Source organism: Hypanus sabinus, chromosome 13, assembly GCF_030144855.1.
Source record: "Hypanus sabinus isolate sHypSab1 chromosome 13, sHypSab1.hap1, whole genome shotgun sequence".
NCBI classification, from domain to species: Eukaryota; Metazoa; Chordata; class Chondrichthyes; order Myliobatiformes; family Dasyatidae; genus Hypanus; species Hypanus sabinus.
In genome coordinates, this window is record NC_082718.1 from 72549642 (window position 1) to 72567519 (window position 17878).

A 17878-nucleotide genomic window follows, 5' to 3' on the forward strand; every position below is an offset into this window, starting at 1 on the left:
GTGTCAAAGGTTACAGAGGGAAGGGCAGAGGGGTAATGAATCAGGCACAATGGAATGGCAGAGCAGACTCAATGGGCCAAAAGCCTTAATTGTGCTCCTGTGTCTTGTGGTCTTTCAGTCGATCTCAGCAAGGCCATGGCCTTTGCATTCTATTGTTTGCCGGCACATCACATTCTCTGTAAAAGTAACCCTGAATTCAGCATTCTGTAAGTGCCTTTCCCTTTCCACTACCTCGCATTTCTTAAGTTTGGAATAACTTGTTTGGTTGGCATGCAAAGCAAAGTTTTCAGCGAATCTCAGTAGATGATAATAATAAATGATTCCTTAATAAATAATAATAATAAATTGATTCCTTTTGCCATTAATAAGATCATAAGACCATAAGATATAAGAGTAGAAGTAGGCCATTCAGCCCATTGGGTCTGCTCCACCATTCAGTCATGGGCTGATCCAATTCTTCCAGCATCCCCCACTCCCCTGCCTTCTCCCCATATTCTTTGATGCCCTGGCTAGACAAGAACCTATCTATCTCTGCCTTAAATACACCTAATGACTTGGCCTCTGCAGCCACTCTTGGCAAAAAATTCCACAGATTTACCACCCTCTGAATAAAGTAATTTTTCCACATCTCTGTTCTAAATAGACATCCATCAAGTCATGCCCTTTTGTCCTAGAATCCCCTACCTTGGGAAATAACTTTGCCATATCTAATCTGTTCAGGCCTTTTAACATTCAGAATGTTTTTTATGAGATTCCACCCCCCCCATTCTCCTGAACTCCAGGGAATACAACCCAAGAGCTGCCAGATGGTCCTCATATGGTAACCCTTTCATTCCTGGAATCATTCACATGAATCTTCTCTGAAACCTCTCCAATGTCAGTTTTTCTTTTTTAAAATAAGGAGCCCAAAACTGCACACAATACTCCAAGTTTGGTCTCACGAGTGCCTTATAGAGCCTCAACATCACATCCCTGCTCTTGTATTCTATACCTCTAGAAATGAATGCCAATATTGCATTCACCTTCTTCACAACCGACTCAACCTGGGGAGGCTAACCTTTAGAGTATCTTGCACAAGGACTCCCATGCCTCTTTGCGACTCTGCATTTTCAATTCTCTCCCCACCTAAATAATAGTCTGCCCATTTATTTCTTCCACCAAAGTACATGACAATACACTTTCCAGCATTGTATTTCATTTGCCACTTCTTTGCCCATTCTCCTTACATATCCTAGTCTCTCTGCAGGCTCTGTTTCCTCAACACTACCTGCTCCTCCACCTATCTTTGTATTATCAGCAAATTTAGCCACAAGTCCATTAATATGATAGTCCAAATCATTGGCATACATTGTAAAAAGCAGCGGCAGCAGTCCCAACACCAACCTCTGTGGAACTCCACTGGTAACTGGCAGCCAGCCAGAATAGAATCCCTTTATTCCCACTCTCTGTTTTCTGCCGATCAGCCAATGCTCCACCCATGCTAGTAACTCCCCTGCAATTCCATGGGCTCTTATCTTGCTAAGCAGCCTTATGTGCGGCACCTTGTCAAAGGCCTTCTGGAAATCCAAGTACACCACGTCTATGGCATCCCTTTTGCTTACCCTGCTTATAATTTCCTCAAACATTTGTCGGGTAGGATTTTCCTTTCAGGAAACCATGCTGGCTTTAGCCTATCTTGTTATGTGCCTCCAGGTATTCCGTAATCTCATCCCTAACAAATGATTCTAACAACTTCCCAACCACTGAGGTCAGACTAACAGGTCCATAGTTTCCTTTCTGTTGCCTTCCCACCCTTCTTAAATAGCAAGGTAACATTTGCAATTTTCCAGTCATCCAGTACAATGCCAGAATGTATTGATTCTTGAAAGATCATCATTAATGCCTCCTGAATCTCTCCAGCTGTTCCCTTCAGAATCTGAGGGTGCATTTTGTATTGGTCCTATATCTACCCTCGACTCTCTTTTACCCTTTATATACTTAAAAGAGATTTTAGTATCTTCTTTCATATTAGTCACCAGCTTCCTATCATAATTCATCTTTTCCTTCCTAATGACCTTCTTAGTATCCTTCTGCAAGTTTTTAAAAGCTTCCCAATCCTCTATCTTCCCACTAGCTCTGGCTTCCTTGTATGCCCTCTCTTTTGCTTTTACTTCGACTCTGACTTCACTTGTCAGCCACAGTAGTGTCCTTCTTCCCTTTGAAAATTTCTTGTTATTTGGAATATATCTGTCTTGCACTTCCCTCATTTTTCACAGAAACTCCAGCCATTGCTGCTCTGCTGTCCCTCCTGCAAATGTCCCTTTCCAGTCAACTTCAGCTCGTTCCCCTCTCATTGTAATTTCCTTTATTCCACTGAAATACAGACACATTGGATTTTATTTTTCCCTTCTTAAATTTCAATGTGAACTCAATCATATTGAGATCACTGTTCCTGAAGGGTTCCTTAACCTTAAGCTCTCTCATTACCTTCAGATCATTGCACAACAACCAATCCAGCACAGCCGATCCCCTAGTGGGCTCAACAATGAGCTATTCTAAAAAGCTATCCCTTAGACATTCTATAAATACTCCGTATTGAGATTCAGTACTGGCCTGGTTTTCCCAAACCACTTCCATGTTAAAATCCCCAACAAATATCATGACATTGCCTTTCTGACATGCCTTTTCTATCTCCTGCTGTAACTTGTAATACACGTCCTGGCTGCTTTTTGGAGGCCTGTATACAACTGCCATTAGGGTCCTTTTACACTTGCCATTTCTTAACTTAACCCATAAGTTCCGATCCTATGTCATCTCTTTCTATTGATTTAATCTACAATTTGGGGCAAAGTACTGTTGCCAGTTGACCTACCAGCACACCTTTGGAATGTGGGGAGGGTGGGGAGTGGAGCACTCGGAGGAAACCCAATTGGTAACAGGGAATATGTATGAACTCCACACAGACAGCACCTGCGCTCAGATCCTAGGATGGCATATTTCATAACTTACAAGCCTCAATTTGTTTAATCAAAATAAGCAGTATATTAAAATAAACGATTGCCTTTCAGCATATCTGGGAAAGTCAATGGTCTGGAAATTCATCTATACCATTTAAGTGAGCGTTCAGTAAATGAAAATTGCTTTCATCAATTTGATGTGCGTTTCTGATTATGTTCATGCTGGATGCTCATAAACTCTACAATTTTCTCAATCGCCAATCTGGTGTCTGCTTCCAGCATGCCCAAAGGACATCTTTAGTTGTTTAGTGGTAAGAATTACAATCATATTGGTCTAACTATATCCAACCTAAAAACTGACTACTAGACAGATTACCTAGTCCTAAACATCAACATCTCAGAGGATATATCATGGGTACAACATGCTAATGAAATCACAAAGAAAATATCCCAGCGGCTATATTCATTGGGAAGTTGAAGAGATTAGGCATGGCACCAAAGACTCTGGCAGATTTTGACAGATGCACTGTGGAGAGCATTCTGATTGATTGCATCGTAATCTGGTTTGGAAGCTGCAAAGAGGCTGCAAAGGGTTGTAGACTTAGCCAGTTACATCAGGGGCATAACCCTCTCCACCACTGAGGACATCTTCAAAAGATGGTGCCTCTAGAAGATAGCATCCATCCTTAAAAACAGTCATCAGCAGGGACATACCCTCTTCTCTTCCCCACCAGTGGGGAGGAGATACAGGATCCTGAAGACCCACACTCTAACGCTTAGGGAAAAGCTTTTTCTCCTCTGCCATCAGATTTCTGACCGGTCGATGAACACATCAACACCACCTCACTATTTTTATTTTGCACTTTTTATTTCCTTTAAATGCAACTAAGAGCAAATATTTTAGGTTTTACACAGTACTGCTGCCAGAAAACAATGAATTTCACAATACAAAATGTCAGTGATTTTCATTGTGACTGAGGATCCAGCTGTGAGTGATGCTGAAAGATGAAAGAGAGCTGTAGTTAACAGACCAGGCACAACCCCACAGCAGGGAGAGAGGTCCAGGCTAACCCCCCATGACAGGGATAGAGGGCCAGGTATCCCCTCACAGCAGGAATAGAGGGTCAGTTACACCCCTCATGACAGGGATAGAAGGCCAGGCACACCCCCACGGCAGGGTTAAAGGGCCAGTCACACCCCCCACGACAGGGATAGAGGGTTAAGTAACCCCTCATAGCAGGGATAGAGGGCCAGGCACAGCATTCAGGTTGTTCCTCCAGCTTGAATGTGGCTTCATCTTGACAGTAGAGGAGGCCATGGATAGACATATCAGAATGGGAATGGGACGTGGAATTAAAATGTGTGGCCACTGGGAGATCCTGCTTTTTCTGGTGGACCGAGCGTAGGTGTTCAGCGAAATGGTCTGCCAGTCTGCGTCGGGTCTCACCAATATATAAAAGGCCACACCGGGAGCACCGGACGCAGTATATCACACCAGCCAACTCACAGGTGAAGTGTCGCCTCACCTGGAAGGACTGTCTGGGGCCCTGAATGGTGGTGAGGGAGGAAGTGTAGCAGGTGTAGCACTTGTTCCGCTTACAAGGATAAGTGCTAGGAGGGAGATTGGTGGGAAGGGATGGAGGGGGGGAATGAGTGGACAAGGGAGTCACGTAGGGAGCAATCCCTGCTGAAAGCAGAAAGGGGGGAGGGAAAGATGTGCTTGGTAGTGAGATCCTGTTGGATGTGACGGAAGTTACGGAGAATTATACGTTGGACCCGGAGGCTGGTGGAGTGGTAGGTGAGGACAAGGGGAACCCTATCCCGAGTGGGGTGGCGGGCGGATGGGGTGAGGGCAGATGTGCGGGAAATGGGAGAGATGCGTTTAAGAGCAGAGTTGTTGGCGGAAGAAGGGAAGCCCCTTTGTTTAAAAAAGGAAGACATCTCCTTCATCTTGGAATGAAAAGCCTCATCCTGAGAGCAGATGCAGCAGAGACGGAGGAATTGTGAGAAGGGGATAGTATTTTTGCAAGAGACAGGGTGGGAAGAGGAATAGTCCAGGTAGCTGTGAGAGTCTGTAGGCTTATAGTAGATATCAGTAGATAAGCAGTCTCCAGAGATGAAGACGGAAAGATCAAGAAAGGGGAGGGAGGTGACCAGGTAAATTTGAGGGCAGGGTGAAAATTGGAGGCAAAGTTAATGAAGTCAATGAGCTCAGCATGCATGCAGGAGGCAGCGCCAATGCAGTTGTCGATGTAGCGAAGGAAAAGAAGGGGACAGATACATAAGTAGACTTGGAACATGGACTGTTCCACAAAGCCAACAAAAAGGCAGGCATAACTGGGACCCATGTGGGTGCCCATGGCTACACCCTTGGTTTGGAGGAAGTGGGAGGAGCCAAAGGAGAAATTATTGAGAGTAAGAACTAATTCCGCTAGACGGAGGAGAGTGGTGGTAGAGAGGATTGGTTGGATTCCATGGCCTCCTTTACTGTCAAGATGAAGCCACACTCAGGTTGGAGGAACAACACCTTATATACCGGCTGGATAGCCTGCAACCTGATGGCATGAACATTGACTTCTCTAACTTCCGTTAACGCCCCTCCTCCCCTTCTTACCCCATCCCTGACATATTTTGTTTTTTTCTCTCTCTCTCTCTCTCTCCCCATCTCTCTGCCTGTTCTCCATCTCCCTCTGGTGTTCCCCCCCACTCTTTCTTTCTCCTGAGGCCTCCCGTCCCATGATCCTTTCCCTTCTCCAGCTCTGTATCACTTTCGCCAATCGCTTTTCCATCCCTTAGCTTCATCCCACCCCCTCCGGTCTTCTCTTATCATTTCACATTTCCCCCTCCCCCCACTACTTTCTAATCTCTTTGTATCTCTCCTTTCAGTTAGTCCTGACGAAGGGTCTCGGCCCGAAACATCGACAGTGCTTCTTATAGATGGTGCCTGGCCTGCCGTGTCGCACCAGCATTGTGTGTGTTGTTTGAATTTCCAGCATCTGCAGATTTCCTCGTGTTTGCATTTTGCATCAACAACCTACTTAGTCCAAAAATGTGCCAGGGACAGTCGTCAAGTGATGCCATGCCTCTGGCGCCAACACAGCATACCCACAACTTACTAACCCTAACCGTGCAGTACATCTTTGGAATGTAGGAGGAAACCCAAGCAGATACGGGGAGAAGTCCGTGTGCTCAATTGCAATGATAAACTTACTTGCAGTAGCATCACAGGCACAGAGCATCAGACAAGCAAAACTAAATTGCATATTTTTTTACAATAAAGAATACAATTATAAATAGAAAAGTAAATTTTCATCTGAAGTATTCAAATAAGTTATGGGTCTGCTAGACTCTTGTGATTAGGGTTTTGCCAGTTGGTTCAGGAAATGAATGGTTGAAGGGAAGTAGCTGTTCTCTCTATAGAAGCTGCCTGTCCCGCTAAGCTCCTCCAGCAATTTGATTTTTTTAAATCATTGATTCAAGAATGTATAACATTATGTCCAGTACACAAGTGTACAGGAGAAAAAAATAATTGCTACTCTGGATTCAATGCCGCACAAAAACAACACAGTAAGATAAATAATACAACAATTTTAAAAACACAATAAACATAAATACATGATAGCTTATAGAAATAGATGATTATATGCCCCTCAAATGATGCTAGGTATAGGAGTGTCTGAACTCAAGGTGACTCTGACAGGAAATGATAAAGTAGTGGTGGCTAGGGGTGTGGAGGTGTTGTTCAGCCTTACTGCTTGGAGAAAATAGTTGTTTTTGAATCTGGTGGTCCTGGCTTGGACACTAAGTAGCCTCCTCCTTGATGTGAGTGGGACAAAACATCCATGGGCAGGGTGGTATCATGGTGAGTAAACTTGTCAGCTTCTAATCCTTTCTCTAAACAGAATTACTTAGGCTTCTCAGAACTCTATATCATTAATTAATAAAAGATTAGATGCTCTGTGCAATGATTCACCAGCTAGATAGAGAATGAGGGAATTGTTGACAGGATTTACCTGGTTATATTCAAATCACCGATAACATTATGCTGCATTTTTCAATCCAGAAATCCTCAAAGCAGTTATCAATTATCTTGACACCTTTAAAACTATGATCAAAACATTGTTTATCACTACTTAATTTAGTACCAATTATTCAATTATACTATCTACTCAGTATTTAGGATCATGGACATTGCCACGACAACCAATGGGTTTCTGTTCTCAAATCAATGCAAAAAGCACCTGTTTCCAGAACACTGATGCACTAAAGGAATCAAGCCATAAGTTGTGATTGATGATGAACACCATAAGTTATTCTTAGCCAGTAGTTCTATTGTTATCAATACTATCTACACTTGTCCCATTTGTCCCAAATACCTCAAAGCCTTTCCTAGCCACGAGTGTCTTTTAAATGTTATTAATATACTACTTCTCCTGACAGTATATGCCACACAGAACGTGTGAAGAAGTTATCTCCCTAGGTCCCCTTTAAATCTTTTCCTTCACCTTAAATGTATACTGCCTGCTTTCTGATACCCTTTCTCCTGGAAAAAGACTGTGTAATGGGGAGGGGAGAATAAAAATGGTGATTAATATACGATTAGTGTAAATGGTTCAGATTGAAGCTCGAAGTCTGGATGGCGAGGGTCAAAGGCCAAGGCCCAATATCTACAGGTCTGAAAATTCACTGGAGGCTGGAGGCCCAGAGGTGGCCTGTTCTGGGTTTGGAGGACAACCTGCATGTGTGAGGTGGCGGGTGGGAGGAAAAGGGCTTGTTTTGCTGTTGTTGTTTCATTGCCCTTGTTCTATTGTTGCTTCTAAGCATGGTGGGCATTCTGTTTTGGCGCCGGAATGTGTGGTGACAGCACATCCTGAGATTGTAATGCCCATGATACATTTCACTGTATGTTTTTATGTACACATGATAAATAAATGAATCTGAACATGCCTCTTGTGCTTTAAGTCTCCTGTGCTCCAGTGAATAAAATTCTAGCCTACCCAACCTCTCCCTGTAACTCAGACCATTGAGTCCAGGCAATGTTCACAAAATCGTTAGTAGCTGGTGAACTCACATCAGCCAATGTTCTATACCAGACTAAATTCACTGATTCTGAGGAAGAGTTTGTGTCAAAATGTTAATGTCATACCTTTGATCAGACTGGTCTGAATTTCCAATTTGGATTCAAGTGCCCAGCACTTAGAATGCACATGAATTTAAGAAGCTGCAGAGAGTTGTGGAACCGGCCCATTATGTCACAGATCTTTCATATTTTTCATCCTTCCTCACCATCAGGACTATCTACATGAGGTGATACCTCAAAAAGGCAACATCTATCATCAAAGATCCCTACCATCCAGGGCATGCCATCTTCTCACTGCCACCATCAGGCGGGAAACACAGAAGCCCAAAGTCCCACACCAGCATGTTCAGGGACAACTCTTTCCCCTCGTCCACTTGACTCCTGAACCAGCATGCACAACCCTAATCACTACCTCAGAGCAACAAAGTGACCACTTTGCACAACAATGGACCTCCTTTTGTTCTACGTACTTGTTCTTTCATTTATAGTTTTATATAGTTTATGTTTCATGTATATTTGCCTTGCATCTCTGTGATGCTGCTAACAAGTTATTTTTTCATTGTCATGTACTTGTGTGTATGACAATAAGCTCAGCTGAACTTTTCCCGGCTTCCTCCGAACCCCTGTGCTGAGATCCCTTGTTCCTTACCAATTCCATGCACCTACGAGAGGCCTCCATCTCCCGCTGAACAAGATCCTCCATTTCAGCCTTCATTTCCTCCATGCGCCGCTGGAAGTGACCAGAGATCTCCTTTTCACGAGCCTCAGCCTCGGCCGCCTGCTCCAGCCCCTCACCCATCTTCATCACGCTGTCCCGCAAACGCAGGACTAGGGTCTACAAAGAGTAGAAGTAAAACCTCAGGTTAGAGAACAATATACTAACTGATGAAATGGGGAAGGGGAGTTTGAGGGAAACCATTCAGCCCTTCCATCTGTTCCACCATTCATCAGTGCAACCATTCATGGCTAATCTTTTACCTCAATGCTACTTCCCAGAACTATCCCTTTGAAGTTCAGAAGTCAGAGTGTCATAGAGGGCAGAAAGGAGCCATGAATATACTTTCTGTCAGTCAGTATTGTATCTTGTGTTGAATGTTTATTATGGGTAATTTGTCACATGGGTTGGAGCATGGTAGAAGCCAAGAGTATAGTTATATATTTGCGCTTTGCGTTAGTTCAGTTGAATCTAGGTAGAATGAGAGAGGCATCCTATTCCTGCAAATCTTTTCTCAATCCCTATCCATCTTTTCTAAATAAACACAATGGTGATGAAGACATACTTGTTTTCATTAGCCAGGGTATGAAGAACACACAGAAATATAGCAGTTGGTACAATTGCGTTACAGGGCCAGTGAACGCTAATTGGGATTCAATTCTCGCTGCAGTCTGTAAGGAGTAAGGACCCCTGTGGTTTTCCTCTAGGTCAGGAGTTCCCAACCTTACCATTAACCAAGGGGTCCATTAAGCCCAGTTCAGTAACCCCTGCCCTAGGTGTGCCGTTTCCTCCCACTGGAGTTAGGGTTAGTGAGTTGTGAGCAGGGGGAATTTCAATATGCAGGTAATTTGGAAAAATAAGGTTAGTACTGGAACCCAAGAGGGAGAATTTCTAGATGTGCCTACGAGATGGCTTTTTAGAGCAGCTTGTGGTTGAGCCCACCTGAGGATCAGCTATTCTAGACTGGGTGTTGTGCCATGAACCAAAATTGATCAGAGAGCTTAACGTAAAAGAACCCTCAGGGGCAAGTGATCATAATATGACAGAATATGATAGAAGGAGATGCTAAAGTCAGATGTATCAGTACTACAGTGGAGTAAAGGGAACTACAGAGGCACGAGAGAATGGCTGGCCAAAATTGATTGGAAAATAACACTGGCAGGGATGATGGTATAGCAGCAATGGCTGGAATTTATGGAAGCAAATTGGAAGCCGCAGGATGCATATATTAAATAGAGGAAGAAGTATTCTAAAGGCAGGATGAATAACAAGAGTTGACATGGCTAACCAGAGACATCAAAGTCAACATAAGAGCCAAAGAGAGGGCATATCACAGAGCAAAAATTAGTGGGAAGTTAGAAGATTGGGAAAGTTGTTTAAATCAACAGAAGGCAACTAAAAATCATGAAGAAGGAAAAGATGAAATATGAAAGCAAGCTAGCCTATAATATTAAAAAATACCAAAAGTTTCTTCAGATACATAAAGTGTAAAAAAGAGGCAAGAGTGGATATTGGACCACTGGAGAGATAGTAATAGGGGGACAAGGAAATGGCAGATGAAGTGAATAAGTATTTTGCATCAGTCTTCACTGAGGTAGACACTAGATGTATGGTGGAAGCTTGAGAGTGTCAGGGAGCAGGAATTTGTGAAGTTGCAAATACTGGGAAGAAGATTCTTGGGAAACTGAAAGGTCTGAAGGTAGATAAATCACCTGGACCAGATGGTGTACTCCCCAGAGTTCTAAAAGAGGTGGCTGTTGTGTCTGTACGCAATCACATATCAATTAAATAAAAGCACGCATGGCTTTAACTGGTGTATTGAGGGGGAGGAGGAGGGGGAGCGGATGGAGAGCGATGGAGCGGAGTGGGAGGTGGAGGGGAGAGAGGGGAGGAGAGGATGAGGTGGAGGAGAGGAGGGAGGGGAGGAGGGGGAAGGAAAGCGGGATAAGATAAATTAAATAAAAACACACATGCAGGACAGACAGATGGCTCTAACTATTGTTCCCCCTAAATAGGCAGGTTCCAATTTACAGAAATTTACCTTTTAAATTAGTTAATGATTATTTTATATACTTAGGGATTAAAATCACAAACAAAAGGATTTATCTAAGGTAAATTTTTTACCCTTAATTGATCAGATTAAATGTTTGTTTACTAAATGGTCACCATTATCTTTATCATTGATAAGTCGGATTAATGTGATTTAGATGATTATTTTACCTACGTTTATATATATTTCAAGTGGTACCAATTTTTATTCCAAAATCCTTTTTTGATAATGTTGATTCCAAAATTTCTTCATATATATGGCAGAATAAAAATCTTAGGTAAAAAATATTTGCTTAAGTCAGAAAAGGAAGGTGGATTGGCATTGCCAAATTTCAGATTTTATGACTGGGCAATTAATATTCGATATTTGAAATGTTGGTTAAGGGATTTGGATTTATCTCCTAGCCCTCACTGGGTAAATTTGGAAATTAAATCTGTTCAAGGATTTTCATTGGGTTCTATCTTAGGGACTTCTCTTCCTTTTGCTCTTTCTAAATTACATAAATGAATTGACAATCTGATAGTTAAACACACAATGTATATGGTTTCAATTCCGGAAATTTTTTGGGTTGAATCAATTTGTTTTAACAGTTCCGATCATATCCAAGTTCTTTTTTCATCCCTTTATTATAGACCAAGCTTATTTAGTTTGGAAGACTAAAGGTATACTACGATTTTCTGATTTATTTTTGGATAATTGTTTCATGTCTTTTGAACAATTATCTAATAAATATAATTTGCTCAGATCTAATTTTTTTTAAAGATATTTACAGGTTAGGAGCTTTTTAAACACAGTACTCCCTACCTTTCCAAATCTAGATTCCATGGGTATTTTGGAGAAATTGTTAGAACTAAATCCTTTTCAGAAAGGTGTAATATCAAATGTTTACAATATAATTATGAAAATACGTTCAGAGGCCTTTTATAAGATTAAGAATGATTGGGAAAGAGAACTTAACTTTACTATCTCTATTGAGAATTGGGATACAATTCTTCAACTAGTTAATTCATCCTCTATCTGTTCTAAACATTCATTAATACAGTTTAAAGTTGTGCACTGGGCTCATATATGCAAGGATAAATTAGCTCATTTTTATTCCCACATAAATCCTATATGTGACAGATGTCATTCTGAGATAGCTTCTCTAACTCATATGTTTTGGTCATGTCCATCCTTGGAAAAATATTGGAAAGACAGTTTTGATATTATTTCTACGGTATTGAATATTGATTTACAACCTCATCCTATTACCAATTGGTTTACCAATGATGAAGTCAATTCACTTATCTCCCTCTGCTTGTTGGATGATTGCATTCCTTACATTAATGGCCAAAAGATCTATTTTGTTGAATTGGAAAGAAATTAAACCCCCTACCACATTTCATTGGTTTTCTCAAACTATGTTATGTTTAAATTTGGAAAAAATTAGAAGTGTCATATATGACCCTTCTATTAAATTTGAAAAGACTTGGAGGCCATTCATTCAATATTTTCACATGATGTAATTTGACCCGGTTCCAATCCTGTTTTTTTTCTGGTTCTGATTTTATATATGTAGAGAGGATCGGAGTTGGTGACACTGATGATTTTTTTGTCTTTTCTTCGACACTATAAACAGCCCTTGTTTTTTTTGTCTCTCTATTAGTTAGTAGTTAGTTTGTTAGATTAGTTCTTGGTTTTTGGGGTAATATTTTTTTTCTTTTTCTCTTTCTGTTCTTTTTATATTGATATACCTAGTTTTTTTGGTCTTGTCTATATTATACTTGTATCACGTATGATTTGGGAAGACTTAACTATATTGTACTTATTGCTTATGTATCTTTTTGTGCTCATTTTAATTTTGTGATTTTGTAATCCCAATAACTATGTATCAATCTTATCATGTTGATATTAATAAAAAGATTGAAAAAAGTTCTAACTGGTGTATTCACACTGGAGGGGGAGCAAAAATGAGGGGGAGGGGAAGAGGGTGAGGGTGCAGAGAGGGGTGGGGGTGGAAGCGGGTGAGGGGGATGGGGATGGAGAGGGTGAGGGGAGGAGTGGAAGGGGGAGGATTGTGGACAGGGAGGGGTGCAGGTGGTGGAGGTGGAGGGGGAGGGGTGGTGCAGGAGTGGTGTGGGAGAGGGATGGGTAGAGGTGGTGATGGGGTGGAGGGGAGAGGTTGGAGGGGTGGAGGGAGAAAGGTGGGTGGAAGTGGAGGGGGAGGGGTGGTGCAGGAGTGGTGTGGGAGAGGGATGGGTAGAGGTGGTGGTGGGGTGGAGGGGTGGAGGGAGAAAGGTGGGTGGAAGTGGAGTGGGAGAAAACAATGCCCATGCGCAGACAGCAGATCATCATATAGTGTGGGGGAGGGGTCATTGCTCTAAAAGAAATAGATTCATACATTACTGAGGCTGAAGAGATTGTGGAGGCATTAGTAATGATCTTTCAAGAATCACTAGATTCTGAAATGGTTCCAGAAGATTAGAAAATTACAAATGTCACTCCAGTCTTCAATAAGGGAGGGAGGCAGAAGAAAGGACAGTATAGGTCAGCTAGCATGGCCTGAGGCTGGTTAGCAAGATAACAAAGTACACTGCAGATGCTGTGGTCAAATCAAGACGTACAAAAAAGCTGGATGAACTCAGCAGGTCGGGCAGCATCCATTGAAAGGAGCAGTCAACGGATGCTGCCCGACCTGCTGAGTTCATCCAGCTTTTTTGTACGTCTTAGCAAGATAACAGCTATGGTATTACAGGAAATATACTAGCATCTGAAGGGCCTGTTGCTGAGTTTGACTAAAATTCGAGGGGATAGAAACATAGAAAACCTACAGCACCATACAGTCTCTTTGGCCGAACATGTCCCTACCCTATAAATTACTAGGCTTACCTACAGCCCTCTATTTTTCTAAGCCCCATGTACCTATGCAAAAGTCTCTTAAAAGACCCTATCGTATCCACCTCTGCCATCTTTGCCGGCAGTAAACTCCATGCACTCATCACACTCTCAGTAAAAAACTTATCCCTGACATCTCCTCTGTACCTACTCCCCAGCACCTTAAACCTGCGTCCTCTTGTGGCAACCATTTCAGCCCTGGGAAAAAACCTCTGACTGTCCACACGATCAACGCCTCTCATCATCTTATACACCTCTATCAAGTCACCTCTCATCTTCCATCGCTCCAAGGAGAAAAGGCCAAGTTCATTCAACTCATAAGACGTGCTCCCCAATCCAAGCAACATCCTTGTAAATCTCCTCTGCACCCTTTCTATGGCTTCCACATCCTTTCTGTACTGAGGCGACCAGAACTGAGCACAGTACTCCAAGTGGGATCTGATCAGGGTTTTATATAGCTGCAACATTACCTCTTGGCTCCTAAATTAAATTCCACGATTGATGAAGGCCAATACACTGTATGCCTTCTTAATCATTAGGTCAACCTGCGCAGCTGCTTTGAGCATCCTATGGACTCAGACCCCAAGATCCCTCTGATCCTCCACACTGTCAAGAGTCTTACCATTAATGCTATATTCTGTCATCATATTTGACCTACCAAAATGAACCACTTCACACTTATCTAGGTTGAGCTCTATCTGCCACTTCTCAGCCCAGTTTTGCATCCTATCAATGTCCAGCTGTAACCTCTGACAGCCCTCCACACTATCCACAACACTTCCAACATTTGTGTCATCAGCAAACTTACTAACCCATTCCTCCACTTCTTCATCTGGGTCATTTATAAACATCACGAAGAGTATGTGTTCCAGAACAAATCCCTGAGGCACTCCACTGGTGACAGACCTCCATGCAGAATATGACCCATCTACAACCACTCTTTGCCTTCTGTGGGCAAGTCTGTTCTGGATCCACAAAGCAATGTCCCTTTGGATCCCATGCCTCCTTACTTTCTCAATAAGCTTTGCATGGGGTACCTTGCTGAAATCCATACACACTACATCTACTACTCTTCCTTCATCAATATGTTTAGTCACATCCTCAAAACATTCAATCAGGCTCATAAGGCACAACCTGCCCTTGACAAAGCCATGCTGAGTATTCTTAGTCACATTATACCTCTCCAAATGTTCATAAATCCTGCCTCTCAGAATCTTCTCCCTAAACTTACCAACCACTGAAGTAAGACTCACTAGTCTATAATTTCCTGGTCTATCTCTACTGCCATTCCTGAATAAAGGAACAACATTTGCAACCCTCCAGTCCTCTGGAATCTCTCCTGTCCCTATTGATGATGCAAAGATCATTGCCAGAGGCTCAGCAATCTCCTCCCTCACCTCCACAGTAGCCTGGGGTACATCCATCCGGGCCAGGCAACTTACCCAACTTGATGCTTTCCAAAAGCTCCAGCACATCCTCTTTCTTAATACCTACATGCTCAAGCTTTTCAATCTGCTGCAAGTCATCACTATAATCACCAAGAGCCTTTTCCATAGTGAATACTGAAGTAAAGTATTCATTAAGTACCTCTGCTATTTCCTCCAGTTCCATACACACTTTCCCACTGTCACATTTGACAGGTCCTATTCTTTCACGTTTTATCCTCTTGCTCTTCACATACTTCTAGAATGCCTTGGGGTTTTCTTTAATCCTGCCCACCAAGGTCTTCTCGTGGCCTCTTTTGGCTCTCCTAATTTCCTTCTTAAGCTCCTTCCTTTTAGCCTTATAATCTTCTAGATCTCTAACATTACCTAGCTCTCTAAACCTTTTGTAAGCTTTTCTTTTTTTCTTGACCAGATTTATTACAGCCTTTGTACACCACAGTTCCTGCACCCTATCATAACTTCCCTGTCTCTTTGGAATGTACCTGTGCAGAACTCCACGCAAATATCCCCTGAATATTTGCCACATTTCTTCCATACTTTTCCCTGAGAACATCTGATTCCAATTTAAGCTTCCAATTTCCTGCCTGATAGCCTCATAATTCCACTTACTCCAATTAAACGCTTTTCTAACTTGTCAGTTTCTATCTCTCTTCAATGATATTGTAAAGGAGACAGAATTATGATCACAACCTCCAAAATGCTCTCCCACTGAGAGATCTGACACCTGACCAGGTTCAAGTAAAGCCTCTCCTCTTGTAGGCTTATCTACATATTGTGTCAAGAAACCTTCCTGAACACACCTAACAAACTGCACCCCATTTAAACTCCTCACTCTATGGAGATGGCAATGAATATTCAGAAAATTAAAATCTCCCAGCACAACTCTGTTATTATTACACCGTTCCAGGATCTGTTTCCGTATCTGCTGCTCAATATTGCTGTTGCTATTGGGCGGCCTATAAAGAACACCCAGTAAAGTTAATGACCTCTTCCTATTCCTAATCTCCACCCACAGAGACTCATAGACAATCCCTCCATGACGTCTACCTTTTCTGCAGCCGTGATACTATCTCTGATCAACAGTGTCATGCACCCACCTCTTTTTCCCTCCCTCCCTGTCCTTTATGAAACATCTAAAACCCAGCACTTGAAGTAACCAATCCTGTCCCTGAGCCATCCAAGTCTCTATAATGACCACCACATCATATCTCCAAGCTCCACGCTCTAAGCTCATCCGCTTTGTTCACAACACTCCTTGCTTTAAAATAAATACATCTCAAACCGTCAGTCTGAGCACATGCTGTCTTCTATCATTCTCTATTTGAGAGTCAGATGCCTCTTCCCCAGTCTCTTCAGCTTGGCACCTGAGAACATTTCTAGCACATACAAACCTTTGATTTCTGTCCACACAAGCAGTCCTCGTATGACCTTTATCCTCCTCCACCTCACCATCTGCTCTAAAAGTCTGGTTCCTCTCACCCTGCAAATCTAGTTTAAACCCCCCCAGAGCAGCACTAGCTAACCTACCCGCAAGGATGTTAGTCCCCTTTCAGTTCAGGTGCAGAACGTCCCGTTGGAACAGGTCTCACCTTCTCTTGAACAAAGCCCATTTGCCCAGAAACATGAAGCCCTCCCTCCTGTATCATCTCCTGAGCCACGTATTTAGCTGCATTATCTTCCTATTTCTGGCCTCACTAATACATGGCACAGGGAGCAATCCGGAGATTGCAACCCTGGAGGTCCTGTACTTCAACTTTGCACCTAACTCCATAAACTCTCTTTGCAGGACCTCCTCCTTCTTCCTATCCATGTCATTGGTCTCTACATGGACCACGACATCTGGCTGCTCACCCTCCGTCCTGAGAATACCAAGAACTTGGCCCGAGATATCGTGGACCCTGGCACCAGGGAGGCAACAGACCCTCCGAGATTCTCAATCTCTCCCACAGAATCTCTTATCTGTCCCACTATCAAATCCCCTATCCTATCACTATTGCTCTCCTCTTTTCCCTCCTTCCTTTCTGAGCTGAGGGTCCAGTCTTGGTGCCAGAGACCTGACCACTATAACTTGTCCCTGGTAGGTCGTCCCCACCAACAGTATCCAAAACGATCTGAGAAGGAATGTGTCCACTAAGAGCAGGGGTTTTTAATCTTTATGCCATGGAGCCCTAGAAGGGGTCCATGTATCCCAGGTTGGGATCCCCTGCTCTAAAGAATGGTTGGATCCATTTGGATAGTGGTGACAGAGACTCTCATACCATTTAAATATTGTCTTTTATGTAAGCAGTTAATTGGTGTTTATGCATTGGTTAAGCAGTTAGCTTCGGCAAATACTGTAGGATTATTGAGGTATTTCTGAGAGGCCATACAGGCTGTGGGATTAGCATCGCAACCAAGTGATGGCACCTCCAACCGTGCAGCATTCCCACAGCTTTAGTTGTAGGATCAGTCTGGATCCAGTGCTCCTGGGACTGAATCTACTGAGCATTCCTGTAAGCCCAGGCTGGCACAACAATAAAGTCGATGCCAGTTCTGCAGTACATCAGCTGCGCAGCAATGCTACAGCAATAAGCTAATTTTGTATTCTAGTGCAACGTTATCTCAGAGCACTACAGATGTGCCAAATACCCAAACCATGTGTCCAGCTCTCATTATCGAGCTATATGAAAAAGATATGGGAACAGTGATGTATGATAATGAAACTGTCCCTGTAGATTCATAACTTAATGATAAGGTAATAGAAACATAACTATATACAATTCTGTATCTACCAAGTAT

The 17878-nt window shown here is 42.7% G+C and overlaps 1 protein-coding gene across 1 annotated transcript in view; it reads right to left on the minus strand.

Moving 5' to 3' along the window:
* LOC132403977 (unconventional myosin-XVIIIb-like) overlaps positions 1-17878 on the minus strand; it is a gene marked incomplete at its 5' end in the record, with an annotated part of 415128 nt that overhangs the window by 47361 nt on the left and 349889 nt on the right. The window contains one exon of the mRNA XM_059987873.1: positions 8666-8851. Coding sequence (XP_059843856.1) covers positions 8666-8851 — 186 coding nt within the window. The remainder of the gene's footprint in view (positions 1-8665; positions 8852-17878) is intronic.